General features: G+C 28.5%; 1 protein-coding gene across 2 annotated transcripts in view; it reads right to left on the reverse strand.

The window, feature by feature from the left end:
- Window positions 1-1,355: 1,355 nt before the first annotated feature.
- Window positions 1,356-18,868, reverse strand: part of LOC142323502 (uncharacterized) — a 37,875-nt gene continuing 20,362 nt past the window's right edge. For both annotated transcript variants that reach the window (XM_075363240.1, XM_075363239.1), the window contains exons 3-4: window positions 14,563-14,837; window positions 1,356-6,176 (exon numbers count right to left, since the gene is read on the reverse strand). In XM_075363240.1, the coding sequence (XP_075219355.1) occupies window positions 5,943-6,176; window positions 14,563-14,837 (509 nt within the window). In that variant the 3' untranslated portion in view covers window positions 1,356-5,942. The remainder of the gene's footprint in view (window positions 6,177-14,562; window positions 14,838-18,868) is intronic.

Here is an 18,868-nt window from a genome sequence, read left to right on the forward strand (position 1 = left end):
TTCAGAATCACGAAAACTGAAAGTTCATGCCACTGGTACTGTGCAAACCAGTAGGCAAGGTCTACCAACTCAAATAAAAAAAACTAAATCACAAGTGCATCAAGTCCTATCATTACAAAAAAATTTGAAATAATGGCTTTGTGTTTTTGTGACAAAAGAAATGTGTTTATACTGTCAACGTATTTCAGCCCAGAAGTTTAGCTAGTAGTAAAAAGGGGGAAAAGAATCATTTTTAATAAACCTTTATGCATATCCCATTATACAAAATATATTGGGAGTTGTAGATTGTTCTGATCAGTACTGTGGTCATATGCCTTTATGTGAAAAACTGTAAAGTGGTGGTGCAAACATTTTTTTGGCTTGTTGAGGTATTTGTAAATAGTGTCATATTACATAAATTAGATTATCATGGGAGACATAAAAAATAAAACTGGTTAAAAATGAGGCAGGACTTCATCTTTTGATGAACAAAGACTGGATGGGGAACCTCATTTTATTAAAAAAAAAAAAAAAAACTGATAAAGAGTTTTTTTTAGAAAATTGGGCTGTATGCATCAACAAAGCAGTGAAGGGGGTAAAAGGAAGTTAAATTTTGTTTTGTGAAGCATGTGATAGAAAACTGGGTCTTTACCTGGGTAAGTACTTCAAAAAGTACCACACCATAAAAAATACAAAAATTTTTGGCAGTTTATTTAACCAAAAACAATAATGTATATTTAGTTAAGTTAAGTTTTAGGATATAACAGTAACAACAACAGAAAATTGGAAATAAAATAAAGGTAAGATGCAAGTTGCTCTTATATTCCACAAATTAACTAATAGTTGTGGAAAACGCATGTGCACGCTAAATAGGATTGGAAAGGGTTAATGATTATATTTTAAAATAATTTTGTTTTTTTTGTATCACTTGTAAATAAATTTTTAATTTAATTAAAAATTGGTTTTTATACTTTTAAAAACCATTTTGAAGCCTTTTTGTAAAAAAATCCGTACGAGAAAAATTGAGGTGATATTTGGATTCAGCACCCACAAATACATAAGAATCAGCTATCTAATTAAAAATAATTTTTTGATCATTAAATTGCAGGCCTGTGTATTTATTATTTATGTATAAATTTAATGTAAAGCTACAGGATAGACTTCTATAAATTTTTCATTAATGAGAAATTAATTTTTCATTTAATGATTTCTCCCACACATCTATAATTTAAAAACTAGATGGATACAAGGATATTGCGCGTATGTCACCAACTCAACACATCTGAACGGTATTTAATTTATAAACACTATGCATTAAATGAAAATATTGGTTATGATATTTGATATTGGTAATTGAAAAATTAACTGTACTAAAATAATTACAAAAAACAATTTATTTTCCCAGACTTAGCACCACACTTCAATACATTTTTTATATATTAAATATAATTTTTTTACAAGCATGTACCAAATACCTAGGGGAAAAAATGGAAAGCCAATATGCAAAAATTACAATAAATTTACCTAGCAAGATCATCTTATATATATTTCATTTAGCTCATGTACCTTCATTTCAAATCCTTTTGTTTACAAGGAACATTAAAGCGTTATCAGAAAGTATTAAAAAAAAAATGACTATTCTGACACGTCAAAAAGTCTAACTATAACTGTTAAAACATAAGCGCTAAAGACTAGTGATAGCATCAAGGTTTCACAATTTACAGTTCCATTTTTCCTTCTAACATATAAAAAAATTAACTTTAGTAATTTCTTTTAAACTTCTTTACAAACAGTTTAATTATCTAAATTAAAATATAATTCTAAAGAATACTGACGATTAAGAATCTGTAATTTTGACTGTGAGATACTTATAGTCATTAATGAATGACTACAACCCATCACTAAACTGTCGTAACTTTTAAACATAATATTAAGTTTCAGGCTATGAACATACTTTCTGAATGACAGTAGTGATTATTAGATATAATAAAAATACTTTGCCTTTCTATCACTAATAATGTTCATTTTTATTACGTCAAATTCTTATATGTTGCTGTAACAATTAAGGAAATCCAGTAACTCTCTACCTGCAAGCCAGATATGAAAAGCAGTCCAAACTTCACCACTACTCCATTATTAAAAAAATCAATATGGATTCAATATGAAATCAATATTTTTCTTAGTTGACCTAGAATAAAACAACTAGAATATATACTTCCACTAATAGAGAAGATAAAGAAAGATTTTGTATTCAGAATGTTGAAACAAATATCCAAAAATGCAATTTAATACCATCTATTAAGTAATTATTGATCATTTTCTAGCATTACCGAAACTAAAGTACGATTTATTTCTGGCACAAATAAAACAATTTTCTTCCAATGATAATTTTAATTGTAAAAAATAAAAAAATAATTTTATTTTCTCATAAATAGCCTGTGATTATTATTTATTGTCTAAAACGGAAAAACTGAGCTATAATTTTAGGTAAAAAGGAAGTGTTAAATTACTTCTCTTTTTAACTAAATGAAAACATAAAAGAAATTGTTTTACACGTTTATGTTAGGTGAAGTAAATTGGACAATAACAGATATAACACTTTAGTATATAAAGGAACATTAACTACTATTTAAATTAGAAGAAAAATAAGAATAAATATACTCCATGAAGCAAAAAATATTACACAATATAACATGTGTAAAATATGAAATGCAAAATAATATAAGATGAAAACACTATGTGACTTGCATTTCTGTTTTCTCCTTAATATTATTATATCTCCTCCTTACAATCAAACTGTCACTCTAAAATAAATATTTATCTAATCATATTTTCTACTTTAATAAAATAATACAGCTTTTAGCATAATAATTAAAAATAACTTTCAGAAGCATAAAAGTACTTCTTTCTTAAGCTGCACATTATTATAAACACAGATTCGCAAAAGAATATAAATTAATAGGCATTGGATATATACTAAATATATCAATCTTGAAAATACCAGTGAAAAGCTCTCTTAAATAAACTGCTAGCCTAAACAATACAAATTTATTTGAAATATAATTGATTACATTGATTTTACATTAATTTATGCCACAGCCTTATAAAAATAACTTACAAAATATTTCTTTTAAATTTTAGTTTCTTAAATAATTAATCAATAAATATTTCTTTTTCTTACTAAATTTTTAATTTAATCAATATATTTTAGTCGACACATTCTCAATGTACATTATTTACAAATATTTTTATTAACCATTAAACATTATTGACTGTACATAATTTACACTATTAAAATTATTTAAATTTAATTACAATACCTTTTAATTAATACTCTATAATAAAGGCAACACAACCATATCCTAACATTTTTTAAAATAAGTGTGCTTGTGCGCACTCGCATGCGCACGCACGCACACACACACACACACACACACACACACACACACACACACACACACACACACAGTAAACTGATACAACGGACCCAATGATAGGACATTAATACTTAAATCTTATTATCAGACTTTAGAGAAAAGTACCATTATGCCAGTTTTCTCTTTGGTCACAGCATAATAAATATGTCAACATAAGAATTTTTAACAATCACTATTTTTATGGAATAGAAGAGGGTGATGACAAATTATCCATAATGCTAAAATTCTAAAGTGAGGATGTAGTATTAAAAACCAGGAGCAATTCTTAAAAATAAAATTTAAATAATAATAGTTAAAAGTTCTATCTGAATTCAAGCGATGAAAATTAACAAAAGTAATCAATTCAGATCAAGAGAAATTTATATACAACATTTTTGTAAATGAAAAGAAACCTTTCGGTTTACTTATTTTTAATATTATTGCCACATTTTACTTTGATTTCTGAATGTAGCTGCATCTCAGTTTTGTTAAAAAAAAACTCAGAAATAAACAAAAATTATGTGTAGTCATCATACCTACGTTTTCCAAATGATATCTTCCCTCAAAAAAAAAAAAAAAAAGAAGAAAGTAAATACATAAGCTGATGAAAGGAAAAGAATATAGTTTTTTTCCTAAAACAATAAGAGATAATTGTGTAAAAATATTTGCTGACTAGATTTTTTCAAATTAATACAAAAGACATAAAAAAATAACTGCCTCATATTAAATTAGTGGAAGGCCTATATACAACCACAATGACAACCAAAAATTCATATAACAACCTACGACAATCCTCTTCAATAATAAAATAGAAAAACGTTGGATATACATTTAATTTAGTGTTCCTTATGTGTGCAAACAGCTATAGATATATATATAATATATACACACACACATACATATAGATCATAAATCCTTTGCTTACTAACAGCAAACTAAACACTACAAAAGTATATGTGATTTATCAACCAGAAAGATATTTACTATTATTTTGTTTTTACGATAATACATTTTTTAAAAGTTATTGTTCAATCCAGAAAGTAAAGAATATTTTAATATACGCAATAGCAAATAGTTGAAGTTAATTCAGTCATCTAATTCTCTTGCATTCTTACTCTGTGGCAACTGGGTTTATATAATAGTAAATTTCATTGTTTCAATTTTGACATAAGTTAAAATTGAATTAATCTTAATTCAACCATGTAAATTAAAATACATGTCAAAAAATCTATTTGTGTTTAGGTACCTAAATTCAAATAAATTTTTATTGCAAGAATTAAAAGGGAGATATTGTATGGTGAACAAAATGAAGATAATTTTATTTAATGTTAATTCAAAAATCACATCTTCTTGACACTTCTCTCTTGTGAATTATGAACTGAAATAAAAAATAGTTATATAAAATTCATACAGACAATTTACTATGACAAACAGCAAGATTCATTTTCTCAAATTTCAAGATTTCTCCATCACAAAATTCGTATAGAGAAACTTGGAATTTGTGTATTTTTTTTTGGCAAAAGAACAAAAAAAGTAAAAAAATAAGCGTCTCACAAATATCGTTTACAAAATCTCTGAAAATAAGCACTGTTAAAAAATACAATCTTTTTCAATTCCATTAAATCATGTTTTGATATGATAAGCTCTTAAACCTCAATATCAATGGTGAACAGGTTGAAAAATAATTATGGTCCAATACTTAGTAAATTACCTGATAATTATCTTCTATTAACTGCATTCTTTACTTTCTGGATGACCTTTATTTGTATAAAAATATATGAAATAATCAATCATGTACATTTCATTTTTATTAAACGGTAATTAAACTTTGGTAATGAATGTTTAAAACTGTCCGACAGATAATTTTAAAAACCTATATTAAACCTATTAAATTAAAATAAAACAAGGCTACAATAAATAAATATATTATTCTGATTAATTTACGATTTAAATTTTTAGTTACAATTTTCTGCGATTGTTTTTATGAATTAAAAATAAAAGACTAATTTTAATTAGAGCAAGAAAAGGTGAATTTAGAATTGATGACTTAACTATTTACCTAAAAAAAAAAACCAACATGAAATTTGTATAACTATGAATCAGAAAAGGAAGAATAATTACAGACTGAGCATGCATAAAAGTTTTTTACTCGTTTAACAAATAAATCAATATTTAACATGAATTGAACATTATGACTTAAATGTTAAAATGATTAGATATGGAATAAACTGGTATTTACCAAATTATTAGGATAAATATTTATTTATCGATAATAATACAATATCATTATTATTAAGTAAATAAATATATAAACAAACAAATGCTATTTTTTAAGGCAATTTCTGGGACAAATTATGAATGCATTATATTCTTCTGTAACAAAATTTTGATATTAAACTAAAAGAAAAAGTAATTTTAAAACACTGAAAGCAAAAATGAAGTGTAAAATCACAACTACATTATATATAATTTAATTTGATAATAAAAACAAATATGAAGAATGAAAAATAAATAAAAACATACTGAAAAAATTAAAGAAAAAGTCATTCAGAAACATTCAGTGTAGGTAGTAACAATATTATTAACTTTTTGTGTTACAGTACGACACTGCCTTCCCTGCTGCTGCTGCTGCTGCTGCTGCTGATATCGTCCCGAATAACCCTGAACATTTTCATAATTATCACGATGGTTCTCATTTCCATGATGACCGAAATGGCTTCCAAAAAATGAATCGCCTCCACCAAATCCATGAGGTTCGTTATCGAAGACAAATAACATATCCTAAACGGAAAAAATAAACTTATTCCAAATGAAATAAATACAGCCAAATTAAAATAACACCAAATTAAGTAAAAGAATCACTTGGCAAGATACCGGTTGTTCAACTGCGATGATTTCTTTTCATCTGATACATTTCAAAGTGCTGAAAAAAATTATGCCAGATCAACAGGGCAGGTATGACAAACTGAATTTCATGAATGATCAAAAAAAATGTTAACAAAGTTGTAATACTCACCTGGAATTGGTTATTTATTATTATACAATGCAAAAAGATAACAAAAAAAGTTACCCAAGATTTATTTTTTGGGGTGGGGATAATTTATGATGAAGTTTTAGTGCAAAATTAACACATGTTTAAACAAACCGAAAGAAATTTTAAAAGAAAAAAATTTGTATTTTTTTCTACTCCCAAAATCATCTTTCAAGAATACCTTTTGATTTTTCATCATTTACTATGAAAAAAATGGAAGAAACTAAAAAACATTCCACTGATAAATGAACAACCAATAATAAAAAGCTATCTAAGATTTCTTTTTTTGGTAGTGGGGGATGAATTATGATGAAATTTTATTGTAATATTATTACTAAAAGTTTATTTTTAAACTTTTAATAATATTCAATTTTTAAATAAACCCAAAAAAGTTTTGAAAAATTCAAAAAATCATTATTTTTAAACTTTGATTTGCTTTCTCACCCATAATATTGCCTCCAAAGTATTTTTTGGTGTTGCTTGCACTACTATACCTAGGAAGATATTTTAAAAAATTTGGTTAAAAAATATGTAGCAATTTGGGAAAAATCTTTTTAAAAAAATGATAAGATAAGCATGCACGTATGTATTCATTAAATTAAGTTCAATATAAAGTGGGATTATGTTTACAAAATTTTGAAAAACTGACCTCCAAACCCCCTCACCCCTCTTGGAAATATTGACCACCAAAGTTTTACTAGAATCTTATATGGTCGTGTATATCAGGCTATATGCCTCAAATATACAAGTTTCTGCAAAGTTTCATAAAAATTGGTTTATCCAGTCAAAAGCTTCAAACACACCAATACAAGAACATACTTACAAACACTACCCACCACGTTTTTTTGTTTTCTGGGGTCTCTGGATCATGAAACGTTGAGAAATTAAAAAAAATAACACAACACCGTTTTTGACTGATTATCATTCTTTCCTTCTTGCAGCTAGCTCTAAAGCTATGATGCCAGGAAAGTAAACTGTGCTATCACTACTGAAACTATATATTTTGTACACAGTAATAGACCTGAAGCTAAAAATATTATTACAGTTTTTTATGTTCAAGTATCAACCATTTCAGCAATCAGGATTATTTTGTGCCCTTAAATCCAACATTCTGATTTACTATAATAAAATTATTAGTACTATATTTTTCAGAATTTAATGATGTTATTTTATAATCATTTTACATGTATCAATAAATCTTATGTTTTATATATATATAAAAATAAATGTTTGTTTGTTTGTTTGTCCCAAATGCATTCCTATACCATTCATCTGATTGGGATGAAACTTTCGTGAGTTGTTGTGCACACGCCCAAGAAGGTTTCTAAATTAGTTTGGACCCACTAGGTGGTGCTGTGGTCAAGATATTTCAAAAAATTATATTTATGGCCCAATTTGGCTCATATTCAGAATATATATTAGTTACGTGAAAAAAAAATAATTTTGCAAAAAATGGACTCACTAGGTGGTGCTGGGGTTGAAGTATTTTGAAAAACTGCATTTGTGGTCCAATTTGGCTCATATTCAGAATATATATTAGCTATGTGAAAATAAATATTTTTGCGAAAAAGGTAAAGAATGGAAGTGTTGAAGAGGGGAAGAGGGAAAGGTTAAATTTTGTGATGTTCCGTAATGTTCAGTTTTTTAATGTTTTCAAACTTTCATTTGCGTTCATTTAATCTATACACATACTCAAGTCTAGCAACAGCAAAGCATTGCCAGATCAGCTAGTATATATACAAAAATGAATGTTTGTTTGTCCCATATGCGTTACTATACCATTCATTCGACTGCGATGAAACTTTGGTGAGTTGTGCGCAAGCCCATGAAGGTTTCTGAATTAATTTTGACCCGCTACGTGGCGCTGTGGGTCGAAATACTTTGAAAAATTCTATTTATGGTCTGATTTTGGCTCATATTCAGAATATGTGTTACATGGAAAGAAATACCTCTGAAAAAAATGGACCCACTAGATGGCACTGGAGTTGAGATATTTGGAAAAATTGCATTTATGGTCCGATTTGGCTCATATTCAGAATATATTAGTTACATGAAAAGGAATATTTTTTGAAAAGTGGAAAAAGGGAAATAAGGGAATGGTATATACGGAGAAAGGGAAGAAGAGATGGGAAAAAGGGAAAGGGTAAATTTTGTTCCATAATGTTCGGTTTCTTAGTGTTTTATCAAACTTTCATTTGTGTTCATTTAATCTATATATACTCAAATCTAGCAATGGAGAAGCATTGTTGGGTCAGCTAGTTATAAATATTTTAATGTTTTTTTTTCTTTCTTTGTATGTATAATTCCTTTACGCATAAAATAATTAAATTTACATAGGAATTACATTTTTATGAAGGGTACTAAACCAAGTATAAATAACTGCACAAATTTGATATGAAAAGAGAATAACATAATGCAAAGAGAAAGCAATAATGAATAAATAAATGTACTTTACTGACTGTAAAGGTACACCATTCAGTTCCAATTAGTGATGACAATACAATTAGGCAACCATCCCCAAAGGATGAATTTACTGGGTATAATTAAATTATATATATATATATATATATATATATATATACATATATATATATATAATATATATTAATTATATATAATTAATATATTAATAAGTATAAATATATTAATTATTTCCTTATAATTAAATATTATTGGTGCTATTTAAAAATAGCATTAATCAAGTAGTGATCTATGGGAATCAGCTAATTAAACATGGCCTTGATTACTGACATTTTATGTTCCTGCCGCTCAAGACGCACATACACCTGAAAATATATACATACACATTCATACATACCAGTAGTAATGGAATCATTCGTTTTTAAGCAGTTGGAGTTTACCATCTTCTCCACAGTCAACTGATAGTTTTTCCTTCTTTATATCTGTATATTATAGTAAAAAGTAAACTTTCCACCTTTTGTAAATTTTTAAGTTAAATACATAAATTTAAAGTCAACAAGTTGATTTCAGTTAATTGACATGATACAGTTTCAGGTATCTCGCAAAGAGAAAAATCATCTGGATTTTAACATGATTAAATAAATAGGCAACTTTAAAAGAACACAACTGGTAGATTATTTTGATTAGATGCATAAGGACAAATATTTACAAAAATTTACTTTTGACTAAATAATAATAATAATAATACAGTGAAACTTCTACAAAACAGAACCTCCTCAAAACATACAGTTTCCCAAGTCCCGATATATTTTTATAGAAATTAATTTCTTCAAGATGCAAAACTCCGCAATTCAGAAATGGAAGGGAAATATAGATTTTACTTTTAATTTTGCATATTAATCTTGTCCCATACAACGGCAAGGAAATTAAAAAAAAAGATAGTATACTCCCACGATTTGCAAATTATAAATCCAGTAGGTGATTATTATTATAATATAGTACTATAACGTTTATTTAATTATATGCAGTCACATTCTTGGTTCTAAACTTTTGGAACATAACCCGACGGTCATTAATAAATTAAATAATTTTGATACAGGACAGCAGCTCATGTAAAAATCCACACACAGTTCTGAGAATAATTTTATTCAGTGCCTTGAACACCGCGGTATGCAGCAGTATAGTTTTCAGTTTGTTGCAGAAGTAAATTGATATAGTTTTGTGTTGTTTGTTCGTTTGTTATCTGTTGAGAGTTTAAATGCAGTTCATATGTTCCCTTATTTTTGGTTTAATCTATCATATGTTCCCTTATGTTTAGTTTAATCTAACACTTTAAAAACCGTATTTATTTTAGTTTAAATTGTGTGCGTTTTTCTTCTTTTGCTCATAATTATGCCAAGAAAAAATACTTTATGTTTAAAGGACAAAATATAGGTAATTAATCTAATTTCTAAAACGAACATCAAAGAACTTAGTGAAAAGTTTAATTGTGGAAAAATACAAATTTACGATATTTTAAAAAATAAAGATAAAATCAAGGAAGAATGGTCGAAGGGTGAAAGGAATGCTAATTGTAGACGTCAGACTAAAGGCAAAAATGGAGAAATAAATTCAATTTTATTTACATGGTTCATACAAACAAGATCAAAAAATCTTCCTGTTTCGGGACCTATCCTGCAACAACAGGCATAAGAAATTGCAGCTAAGTTAGGAGTTACTACATTTAGCACTTCTAATGGATGGCTAGAAAGATTTCGTATGAAGCATTATATTTCTTACAATCAAATTTCAGTTGAAGCTAAAGATGTAGACAAAGAAATAGTTATCGACTGGAAAAATAAAAGTAAAGAAATAACCACAGGTTACAAACCAAAAAATATCGGTAACTGCAATGAAACAAGTTTATTTTTTGATGTTTACTGAAAAAAATAGTGTGTTTCAAAAATGAGAAGTGTGTTGGAGGCAAACAATCCAAAGAAAGAGTGACTGTTCTGGAATACGGTTTTGGGGATGGCACATTAATTAAACCACTGGTGATAGGTAAATCTTGAAATCCTCGCTGTTTCAAAAATGTCGTCCGTCAGTTACCAATGGAATGGTATGTAAATAAAAAGTCTTGGATGGCATCTAACATAATGTAAAAATGGCTATATAATTTAAATGAAAAAATGGTTAGTGAAAATAGAAATAATCTACTGTTTATAGTCAATGCTTCATGTCACCCTCATGGAAATTAGTCTAACATAAAGGTTGTGTTCTTTCCTCCTAATACAATTAGTGTAACTTAACCGATGGATCAGGCAGTTATTAAAAACATAAAAACTCAATATCAGAAATACATTCTGCAGTTGCTAGTCGCCAGTATGGATTCATGTTCGTCTGTTCAAGAACTGATGCATAAAATTACCGTTCTGGATGCACTAAGGTGGCTCTCTTTGACATACAAACAAATTACAAATAACTGTTTAAAAATGCGTTTAAAGAAGCTGGTTTCTGCACAGAAATCAATGGTTATTTTCATGATGCATGTACTTTGTGCAATACAACAATATTGTGTAAAGTTGAATTTTTGTTGCAAGAAAGCAGTCAAACATTGGTCCATGCTGAAGATTACGTGGGTATTCATAGTGATTTGGTAACTGAAGAAGGATTTCAGACTGTAGATGAATTTATTTTGTCTGAAACTAGCAAAATTAATGAAAGCTCAGAAGAAGAAGAAGGATAAGGACACAGAAAACAAAATAAACAGTTTTAGAGAAGAATTAAGTACGATTGCAGCTGGAAGAATTCATGATTCTAATAAACAGCAATGATTTGTGACAGAATATGTTAATTGCTAGAAATATTATTGAAAATGAAAGTTCCAAGAGTAAATTACTGAAACAAAACTGTACTTCATTATTTTAGAAAATATTTTATTTTAGAATTAGTGTTAGATCATGTTGTGTTTTAGGTTAAGTATATTTCTTCTAATTAAACGTAATTTTTAAATGAAAAATTACTAACTTGTAAAAATAAAAAATACCCTCTTTTAGTGTAACTGAAAAACTTTTGAAAATTATTAGTTAATGTTTTCTATATGCAGTATAATTTCCGGATTATTCCAAACGTTTATCCTTGTCTAACTTCATTTTACATTTAATTCATAACACAGGACCTCACAATAAATTAGCTCAATTTTTAAAAACTCTGCAAGACATAAACTTCTTCAAAATGGAACTCTTACTCGGTTCCGTCAGATTCCATTTTTGAGAGGTTTTACTGTTGTAGTAAATATTGTCAACTACTAATTTTCTCTGAAGGCAGAACAGATTTTTAAAAAGAATGATTCTAAAATTACAATGTTTAAATTTTTGCTAATGGAAGGGACTACAGTGAGAAACCCATGGGCGCCAAAGGGACTGATGAAAAAGATGAAACCTTTTTGATAAAAATATGTTTTTTTATACTTTTTTAAAATCGTCAAAACAATCCAAAATTGAATAGTTTGTTTATCACAATACTTCAATTTGTTAATTTATGACCAGGGGCTAGATGCCTATGGAGGAAATGGATCAAAACTTCTTGGACATCACAGTTTTCTAAATTTTCTTATAATGTAGAAAGAGTTTTAAAACAGAACTACTCATTTATTCATGAATTTAAAATTAATGTACCTAAAAATTCACCATTGCATATTAAAATTCATATTTATTAATTTAATTTTTTCCACTTGTTAATAATTAATTTTTAAGGACATTATTGCTTTTAACAGTATTTTGTTTTTCTTTAATTTTTTATTTTTCTCTAATTTACCCTAAATTCCATAAATTCACTTGATGATCCATCATATAATATGATAACTCCTTTAAATGGTAATTTTTTTGAGCATTTAAAAAAGAGTAAGTTATGAAGAGTATTATTACATATTTAAAATGATAATAACAATTCATTAGTAGGTTAATAAAAAATCAATTTTATAAATACTAGGCAAAAAAAGGAATAATTACAGTAGATTCATAACAAAACTAAAGCCCAATCACAGCTTCGCCTGTGCTATATGGTTACTTGCATTCCCCATAACGGTCAATCTTTTTATTTTATGTTTATTAGACAAGCAATTGAAGGCATATGCAGCTAGTCATACATACAATGGCAGTGGCTGTGTTGGTTGAGCCATCATATACCTTCGCATCCCTTATAAAAATTGGAATTAAAGAAAAACCCAAAAATGGTTTTTAAATATTTGTCTGAAGAGTATTTGCAAACCCAAATCTACTGAATTTACAATACTATAATCTACTGATTTACTATATTTGGGATTGGGAAAATTTACAATCATTATTCTAACATTTTTTTACCTTTCTTCATCCTCTTTCAAGGTTGAATTTAAAAAATCTAGAAATTGGTTTATTGACATGAAGATTACACTCTCCAAAAATCAGGTTGATTTCTTCATTTGTTACCAAGAAATTAAAAAACCAGGGTTTCAAAAAAGAATCAAAAATCAATTTTAACCCTTGAAACTCAGAATGAAACTAAAAAAAACATCTATAGATTGGTTTTTAGATGTTCATAATAAATCAATTCAAAGCTAGCTCACACAGCGATAGACAATCATAGTTCACAATTCATTACTTCAATTCTTAAAGTTTGTGCTTCAACCGGCAAATCTCTGCTACCAAATTATATATATACACATAGTAGGTCTGGAAAGTTCCCAAATTACATTTCTGTAGTCAATACAAGTAGTGCCATCACTCGGACAATCAAGGACTATATAGTACGATGTCTGACGGGTGTGTATACAAAATTTCATAATGTTTCGACACTCCAGTCTCAAGTTACATTTGGCTGGGTACATTGTGTTCATGTGACCTTGTGTGAGCTCGCGACATGGAACAGAGAAGAGCAATAAAATTTTGTGTTCAACTTCAAAATTTTTTTGTTGAAACTTATTCCATGATACAGTAACCATTCAGTGAAGAAGCCATATCTCGTACTACAACATACATGTGGTGGAAGCATTTTAAAAACAGTAGAGTCATTGGATGACAGCGAACAAAGCTTTTAAGCTCTGCTGACCACACCTTACTTTATAATCTATATATTTAGTGACTACTTCTAATTTTAACACGTTCCCAGTCCCATGAAACACATGTTGCTCACAGCCATGTACAGCTTCTAAAGCAAATAATTTTATGGAACTTGCATGGACTACAGTTTTGGCCCTTCAATTTATTGGGATAATTATGGAATTCAGAAATACAATCTGAAAAAACATCTTTATTCCTTGAGAAAAATAACGAACATGAAAGACAATATTTTAGACAAGAAAAATCTTTTATTGTATTTTACTTATGTTTCAAAAAAATATGAAAAACACTGTGAAAATTGTGGTCCACGGGTGTGCAAATAAAAAACTCTCCGGACACACATGAACGATGAGTTTCACAAAAATAATACTTACTTCTCAATGTCTAATTTTTTTTTTATTGGCTAGTCTGTGATTCTATCACTATACAAAAGCTCTTTTTAGTAAAAAGTCAATTTGGACTTAGCAGGGATGTTTTCTTTTTTCTTCAGGACTGGGAAACTTATTCATAGCAGAAAAAATAAATTATACTGGGATACTTTGACTCCAATTTTCATACTAAATCAATGGATGAGATATTTCAGTAAGCAAAATTATTAATAATGAAGTCTAGAATTACTAATAAAACTGAATAAACTTACATCCTGGAAAAAATTATCAAAGTGGGAGTTATGAGCACTTCTGGCTTTACGCTGACCTGTTCGCTGACTGTGAAAGTGACTATTTACATGTTGGAATGTTTTATGTAAATCTTCAAAATCGAAGTCTCCCATGTCAGGAAACTTAAAATTGTAACTTTCTCCTCTAAAGCCACCACCAAACCCACTGAAATCACCAAATCCACCATGACCTCCAAATTCACCACTATCAGTATCATACATTCTTCTCTGGTTTGGATCTTTCAGTACTTCATACGCTGTAAAAACATAAATCAATAGAATTTACTCACCATAGAGGATTCAAATAAAAATAATAAACAAAAAAGAGAATTAAATGAAGAACAATCAATCTAATCCATTAATTCATCAATTAGTAGTAATGAAAGTACTATCTACAAGTTCATTAAATAAATGTTTCTCAAGTTGACATTTTTTTTATATCACTACCATGAGAATTACAATTATTACTGGGGGTGTCATTGATAGACAAAATTTCTGAAGGGTTTACAAATAAAACACTCTTACGGTTTTGACAGTGCTAAAAAAGAATCATTTAAATGTAAGAATTATAATGCTGCCACCCCAAGACATAAATAGTAGGAATGATTTTCACATTGTGCTGCCACAGTAACACACATGATATACAGAGCAAATGATTTTGCTCCCATGCGGTCATATTTTTCTAGGTTACAGTGGCAATAAGAACACAGATGTGAAAAATAAATTGTAGGGGTAAATAAGTTTAAGTATAGTAATGTCACTTGTGGTAAGAGAATGTAATGAGAATGAATGCCATAAGTAGTAAAGCACAAAGATTATAAAAACCATAAACATATTCAGTAATTGTATTAAATACCCTTTTACAACATAAGTAATTGAATATTATTTGTGTCGATCAATAACTTACACTAACAGAGAGTCAAAATACATTAAAAAATATACACATATATTTTATGACCTACAGCCAGTTACTCAGTTGAGATTAACAATAGAAAACTTCAGATTTAACTTACATATGACAAATATACGTTACTGATACAATAATTGCAATATACAATTTTTCTTGAAATTAGAAGGCAATTACTGAACACAAATTTAAACTTAAGTAAGAAAATAAGAAAAATCCTGTTAGGTATAATTGGTATAAGTAGTGTACAGCTACCATTAGACACATCTCAAACTAAAAGACAATTTGTAAACAATTTAAACCATTTGATTTAAACCAGTATGATATTTAAATAAAGTTTTCTGTGATATTAATAAGGTATAAAATCCCACTATAAAACCTCAAAAGGTGCAATATTTCACAATGTGGAAAATGGTCTGTCTCATTACAATGCAATCACACTTGGGAGTAGAGGTCTTCCTCATTTGAAAAATAAATTTGTACAATTAATAATATTTATTTGGTTTCTATTTGATGTAGCTCATACTTTATGGCATACAGAAACCCAGTAACAGACAATCAATACAGTACTACAAGCTTCTTAAGGCTCTGCTTTTACTCCTCTCTTTTCCAAGAGTTGATCAGATCAAAACTATTTTGTGATAGTGTTTTTCATTTGGTGAATAATGGATCTCTGGACGAATCCAGTTCCTTTTAAGGTTATTTACATCAAGATAAACAGGCAAAAGGCGCATGTTTTCTCTTCACATATGTGGTAACAGGATTTTTGAAAACATGTAACCAGGAAACAGATATGGATTTAATTGTTCCAGTTATGTCGAACCGCTGTACTTCAATAAATCTAGTAGTATATCTATTCAGCCAAACTGACATGCAGTATTTTACTTAGTAAACTGAACCAAGAATGAGCTGAGCAACTCCATCATTCACAACTAAAGAGTTTCTAAGAATGTTATGCTATAGTAACTATTAATAAAACACCACAGTGAATAAATAAATTAGAAATGTAATTCCTGGGTAAGATAGCAAATCGCGTCTCTTAAAAAAAAACTTGGTTTAGCAACAACTGGAACCTCTCCAGGAGTAGCATAATGAAAATTAAAAATTAAGTAGAAAAAAAATCCCAACTGCTAAATCACATCAATAAATTAGTTATCACAGATCAGTGAAATTACGCAACAGATGTAATTTTGGTACGCAAAAACTTTAGAGATTAGATATAATAAAGATCTAAGCTAAAAGGTTATTGAAATAAATTATGTTCTAAAACCATTTATAACATTTTTAACTTAAAATCTACAACTAAATGACTATTTTGATCATCAAACAATCCCAAACAGTATTCACCAAGGAAAAGAATATAAAATATAAAATAAAAACAACGATGTAATACACAATATTAATTGACAAATACACAATAAAATATTATAAACATGCGTTTTTGGCCAGTACTTTAGAATAAGAATAAAAATTATTTTTTTTTAATTACATAAACCATTTAACCTCCTATCCTGAGTGCTCTTAAAGTAAGTTTACACTTTGTGACTGCCAACAACAAAAGTTATTTTTATTTATTTTTTTTGTTTACTTTAATTTTTTTTCTAATTGTATAATTCCAGCAACAAAATCCTGTTTTATAAATAGTAAGGAATGCAGGTTGTGTTCTCAACCATAACCTTTGACCTCCACCACCACACTGGATATTCCCTTATCATTTCACAATTTATAATACATCCAGTTTTCTCAAAAACAGATAATTCAAACCACTTGGTCTTTTTGCATCTCCTCAAATTTGAGAAAATGTAACAAAACCTATTAATTCTTTAGAATCTTTATTTTTAAACTGATTAACAAATCTTTTATAGCTATAATAATAAATAAGTATCTTTTATAATTTATAATAATCGTTTATTATGTTTAGTTTTATTAAAAACTTCTATAAAATAATTGTTTTACAATCTTATTACACTTAATACAAAACTGGAGACATCCTCTGAAGCAATGAGTAAACTTAAATAACCACAAACAGATGTTCCTTTAATAATATGTCAGTCTAAATAGTCAGTTAGAAAAGAACAGTGATTTTTTTTTTTTTTTTTATCTTTTAATGATGTTTTTAAAGGAATTATATAAGAATAGGTTTTGTTGCATCAGCCCAATTTCCAATCAATATGACAAAAGTAAACTCTTTAAAATATCAGTCTTCTAACTGATATTTATATTATTTTTCAAACAATGGCATAAATTAGTACCAAACTGGCATAAATTAATAAAAAAAAAAAAAAAAAAAAAAAAAAACAGTATTGTCCTAACAGTAGTTTTTCATTTGCTCATAACTACCATCTATCAAACTCTGTGACAGCTGTATACTTTCTTTCTTTTTCCTGATTAGCCTCCGGTAACTAACGTTTAGATAATTCTTCAGAGGATGAATGAGGATGATATATATGAGTGTAAATGAAGTGTAGTCTTGTACATTCTCAGTTCGACCATTCCTGAGATGTGTGGTTAATTGAAACCCAACCACCAAAGAACACCGGTATCCACGATCTAGTATTCAAATCCGTGGAAAAATAACTGGCTTTACTAGGAGTTGAACGCTGTAACTCTCGACTTCCAAATCAGCTGATTTGGGAAGACGCGTTAACCACTAGACCAACCCGGTGGGTTGACAGCTGTATACTGAAAAAAGAAAAGTTGACACCGACAGTGTCACTGTCACTTATAGTGACAGAAATTTTTTTTTTTGCCTTCTCACACTTCTTACAGACAACTACAACCTCCATAGGGACCAACAGTAAGGGGCCGAGAAGAAGAATGTCAAATGGGGATAACTGACAGAACAGCAAAAACCACTCGTATGCCACTGTGTCGATCTAAATACATAAATAACATAAAAGTTGAAACTATCCAGCAGAATTATTGACAGAAGAAAAAACAAAACAGTGTTGTAGTTTAAAATGACTGAACGACTTGGATCATACAGACAACCCGGTTCTTCTTTATTGCTTATTACTTGACAAATTACTCTGTTGACTTTTCTCTCAAAAAGACTGATTGAATCAGCATATCTATTTGCTAAACTCAGGCACTTTGTGATAGAAGAACATTCGGAAGGTCTTCTTATATAAAATTGTCAGAAAACTCTTACATTTCTCATAAGAATCCTTAACTCAATCTCCTGATTAGACAGTAAACTTCCATGTTGGTAATCTTTTATAAATTTCCAATCCATGAAAGTTCATCAATCCACAAGTGATTTGATGGCTAGCTGTGTACATTGAGTAACATGATCCGCTGTCAAACAAATCACGGAATCCATCTCAACAGCCACAAAAAATATTTCTAGGCAGTTTCTACTACATCAGATGTAAATAATTT

This window comes from Lycorma delicatula, chromosome 4, assembly GCF_047948215.1.
Source record: "Lycorma delicatula isolate Av1 chromosome 4, ASM4794821v1, whole genome shotgun sequence".
NCBI lineage: Eukaryota > Metazoa > Arthropoda > Insecta > Hemiptera > Fulgoridae > Lycorma > Lycorma delicatula.